Source organism: Octopus sinensis, unplaced genomic scaffold (genome assembly GCF_006345805.1).
Source record: "Octopus sinensis unplaced genomic scaffold, ASM634580v1 Contig02042, whole genome shotgun sequence".
Lineage (NCBI taxonomy): Eukaryota > Metazoa > Mollusca > Cephalopoda > Octopoda > Octopodidae > Octopus > Octopus sinensis.
This window is the reverse complement of record NW_021825323.1, coordinates 644,251-649,100: the sequence shown is the minus strand read 5'-3', so window position 1 is coordinate 649,100 and position 4,850 is coordinate 644,251. Positions and strand designations below refer to the sequence as shown.

Here is a 4,850-nt window from a genome sequence, read left to right as displayed (position 1 = left end):
AATCTCGGAAAACCCTATATGTATAAATTTAATAAAAAACAAATTAAAATCGTTAAACTGTGGATACATCTGAAGAAAATACTGAACCTCCATTTTGCGGAAAACCTCTGTTTTTGGAACATTTTTAAATAGATCCCGAATAAGGTCATACTGTATAAATGAAAATGAACATTGAAAAAAATCATAGGAAGATTGTTTCTTATCTCATACTGTATAAATGAAAATGAACATTGAAAAAAAATCATAGGAAGGTTGTTCCTTGTCTCATACTGTATAGAATTGAAATCATAGAATTGAAATCCTTTGACAGGTCAGAAGCAGATTTTTTCGGATTTTCCAAAACATGTGTTAATAATGTATTCAAATCTTCATTATTTAATATTCTAGGTCTTCCAGATCCTGAGAGCCTTTTTGTTGTTTTATATTTTTGTATTTGCGTATTAATTCACCCATAGTTGATTTAGAAATTTTGATTTCTTCTGAAATTTTTTGTAGGTCCAATTTTTTTATTTAACCGCCAATACCACGGTAAAAATCAAAAAAAATTTCGAATGGAATAACTACTTTAAAAGTAAGCGATGACCTTTGACCATTTAGCCACCAAGTGCGGAAGTATACACAGAAAAACATAATGAGGTGGTGAGGTCCCTTCATCTTCTACTCTACAATAAGTATGGCCTGAGGCGTTCCAGAATGTGCAGACGCACTGAGTTTAATCGGTGTGTGGCAACTCGAAGGTGTACATAAAGGTGGATATTCCCATACGCATGTCGATTGTTTTTCAAGCACAACAAACCCGATATTGTGATCCGCAATAAGGTCACCAGGGAGATTGTTATCATGGAGATGGGAATCACGTGCCTAGATCGTGTGCATACAATGGAAGTGGATAAAAAGCGGAAAATGAGCTTGCAAAAGAGTTAGGGCTGATGCACCAGTCTAAAGTTTATGCCATTCCGTGCGTGATGGCATGGGATGGTCACTAAATATCACAAGGAATACTTAAAACAGTTTGGTGTAGATATGTCTATACAACAACTGTTCTTTAAAGGACTCTGGAGAGCATCTCGTATTATTATTATTATTATTAGCACTGTCATAGGAACATAATGTAATTTAAACTAATTAAGTTCCCACATGTGCCACATATGAGACTATCTTTTCGGTCATAATTTTCCATGATGTGCGGTTGTATGCTATACTCCTGAGAGTATCTAGGTCGTCTCCATTTTTCAGTTGTCTTTTAACGCGTTGTAGTTCTTTTGAGATTACAATAGGTAATGTATTTCGTGGGCGTCCTCGGGACGCAGATCTTTCGTCCTTTGCGTAATATGATTCCATTGCCCAGTTAGCATAAACATCCTGGTCGAGTCTTAGAATGTGGCCCAATAGGCGCCAACGTGCTTCGGTAATGTCCACACTGAGGGTCTGCTGTTGCAGATATTGTATAGGGTGGAGTTCTTGATTTTCTTTGGCCAGTTGATGCCAATAAGAATTCTTAACTGTCTTCTATGGAATGCATCAAGAGATTTTGATTCAGACTCAGATATTCCCCATGTTCCTCCGTTGTACAAAAGTATGGGTTTAATAAAAGCATTGTATAATTTGGCACGTAAGGCCGTTCCAACCTCGCGGTTTCGTAGCCAAGTGGTCCGCAGTTTGTTAAGTGCAACAGTCGATAGCATCTTTCTCCTCATAATGTCTTCACTATCTCCTAAAAGAGTTCCAACTTTTTTCGAGTTTCGCCATTTTTCGTCTGTTCTATTTACCTCCGGTCCATCTCGTATATTGCAAATAATTTCGGTTTTGAGGAAATTCCTTTGATTGATCCAAACCCAAGCTGTAACATAAAACCGCAAATTTTTATTTATCAATCAGTTTGAATATAACTAGACAACGCATTAATTGGAAACCAACTCTTTGTCTTAAATCTAAAACCAAAGGGAATAAAAGAGGTAAGAAGGCAGTAAAGTTATCATGAGTAAACAAATTAATAATCAACAAAACAAGTCCAAATGATTAGAGAAGTGGATAACTTGCTGCAGTGGCTATACCACACTGATTATTCTTTCCACGTGACATCTTGATGTATCCGTTCTCACCCCAAGAACTACCCCAACTAGACACTAATATTAATAAAACGTGACCTGTTCTTGACAAGCCAATAATCCACCCCATTTTCTACACCATAGCCAACGACAAGAACACCGTGATCCAAATCCTCCGCAGAACACCGAGAATGGTCGTAAACTCCTAGGGCATAAGAATACAACTCCACCGCCGCTATAAAACTGAAAAAATGTGGACGAAGCGTCGATTCCGACTGCAATGGGGCCTACACGTGCCACAGCAAGTTGAAGTTGAGACTCAGACCCCTTCATGATGTCTTTATAACCTAAAACGGACAATTTATGTGGTTTGTATCTGCAAGTCCCGACCTATGAGACTCGTTAATAAGTCCATAAAACATTTCCCTCATAAGGATACTCTTTCTCGGTGTCCAAACCCCCATTCATTTCGATATATGTGAAAGCATTGTCCATCAGTCCACCATTACATCCTTCATTTCCGTACTTCTGGGAACAATCCACAATATTTTGCTCGCTGAATGAAACCAGTTGATTATACTTCAAAGCATACTGACCTTCCAAGCTACCAGTCTGCCAGTCAGTTCAATATTAGCATACAGTGCTAAAAGCATAGCAGGAACCACAATTCCTCTGATTTTTGACGGGAGTCACAATTTTCTTAGTGATCCAATTAACACTAGCCGGTAAGTCAAAGTCCTCTTGTTTTTGGACTGATCTGCTTGTTTCCTGTCTTTTCCCATATTGATAGCCCTTGTACAATTCAAAGAATTCAGTTTTAGTCTTTGGGGTAATAAAATACTATAAGAACTAACAAGATCAGCAAAGTAATTGATCTCCACTCTGTATGAGGACTCTCCTCTCATATATTTTTCGTTTTGATGGTTTATTATCCTCTTATTATTTTCAAATATTGCTTGTCTGTACCACATTTCATTTGGTGAGTATGTTTTATCTATAATGTGGTTATTGTTGGTTTTTTAGTCACTGTATTTCTCGAGGAATTGAGTCCAGCTGATGTCATTGGTCAAGTTATTTTTAACTTGGATGTTTTTGTCGGATATCAACTTGATTTTTATTGAAATGACTGACGATTTAGAGTTATCAATTAAAATGAGAACAGCAACAAAATTTAAGTAGATAAACATTTAAAGAACGTCTATTATATTACTATTATTAAATAACTCAATATTTTAATAATAAATATTGTAACAGTATTTAATTATTTCCAAAAATAAGAACTGAAATATTAAATCCGTTATAATTGAAAGAAAAAATCAATGAAGTGGTACGTCATGTTTTAAAACTTTTGTTTTCCCCGAGAATTCCCTCTTAAGCTATTTGGGGAGTTTTCATGCAGATTTTTTTGTTCTTTAACTTGATCATTACGTTCAGAAACAAATAACTGTCGTCAGAATAAACTTCTTCCAGATAATTGTGCTGTTTGAATTGAGTATTATCTCATGTGAAGTGTAGGTCAATTTAGGTTATTTATAAGTATAACGTGCTTGACGTGGATTACTTAACAAAACCGTTTATATCAAAGAAAAGTGAAAATAAGGTTCTGAAGATGTTCTCGCAGAGACTGCCACTTGCAAAAAACGCCTCTCCTCCATTCCCAGGAAGATCAGATTCAGTTTCCGATTCGTCAGCCGTATTTCCACCTTAGCTGTCTTAAAATTTCGATAAAAGTCGCAATAAAATTCCCAACCTGCTTTGCCCTCACCACGTCATTGGAGACTCAAAGACTTCATCTTTAGAGCACTTTTTAAAAGGAAAATTCAAAAAATTGGAAAAGACAGTTAGAAAAGGAGAAAGATTGTTGAAGACTACGCATTTAGGGCGCCCTCCCAGGCTCACGGATTTCGAAACAGTTGCCGCGAATTACGGCAATGGAGAGGCTTTGAAGAAATTAAAAGGACTCTCACGGGTCGTCCCTCTTTTTGGCGATTCTTCTCTCCAAACCGCGTAGGAAACAGAGACTTGCGGTCAAAGACCCCAGAGGTCTCAACGGCGATGGGCGTGAAAACGAAATTGAAGAGGTGACCGTACTTCTGGATTTTGAGATCTTTACCGCGATTGGAAGCAAAGCCTGGGTCGACGGCCGACATGGTTAGGTTCCCGTTGGAGAATGTGTCACAGCACTTATTAGTCGATTTGACCGAGCATTCCTTGTCCATCTGACATTCGAGACCTCCGAAGCCTTCGGTCCCCAGACATCGAAATTCCTGAAAGACGTCGATCTCCTTATTGCTCGGAGGAAGATGGATGTATGCAAATCCTTTTGGCTGATACAAAGGATCTCGCGGCAACTTTAAGCTATCCGCTTAGCCGGGAGTTAATATTTGACTTCTTAAATAGTTCTTTAATTCATTCTTGTTGTTTTTCAAAAAAAATAATTTAGGTCAATTGAAAATATTTAATGCCTAAATCGACTCATTTAAATGTCAAAGTAACACTTGTTAATCAAGTAATTAGTGCCATTTAACGTTCTTATGAACTCACAAACAGTCGGTCCTTTTGTTAATACAAACATACCAAATAATATTCGGAGTAAAGTATTTTTAAAGATCGAAAATTATGAAAATTAGTATTAAAAATAAATATTCGTGGATAGAAATTTTATATTAAGGGATTGAAATCGTGTTTTTCTCGCGTTAAAATTACTTCCCTGCCAGCAAAAGCTGCAACTTGTGCCTGGTTCGGCTGGATTCCAGGAGGTGGAGCCTTAAAAAAAAGAAGATAAAATAATTTTACTGGAAT

The 4,850-nt window shown here is 37.0% G+C and overlaps 1 protein-coding gene across 1 annotated transcript; it reads right to left on the bottom strand.

The window, feature by feature from the left end:
- Nucleotides 1-1,968: 1,968 nt before the first annotated feature.
- On the bottom strand, nucleotides 1,969-3,218 carry LOC115227169 (digestive cysteine proteinase 3-like). The gene is made up of 4 exons (XM_029798082.1): nucleotides 3,076-3,218; nucleotides 2,903-3,042; nucleotides 2,688-2,870; nucleotides 1,969-2,181 (listed from the first exon to the last, which is right to left on the bottom strand). The coding sequence occupies exons 2-4, from the start codon at nucleotides 3,017-3,019 to the stop codon at nucleotides 2,020-2,022; spliced, it is 462 nt and encodes a 153-aa protein (XP_029653942.1). The 5' UTR covers nucleotides 3,020-3,042; nucleotides 3,076-3,218; the 3' UTR covers nucleotides 1,969-2,019.
- Nucleotides 3,219-4,850: the final 1,632 nt, after the last annotated feature.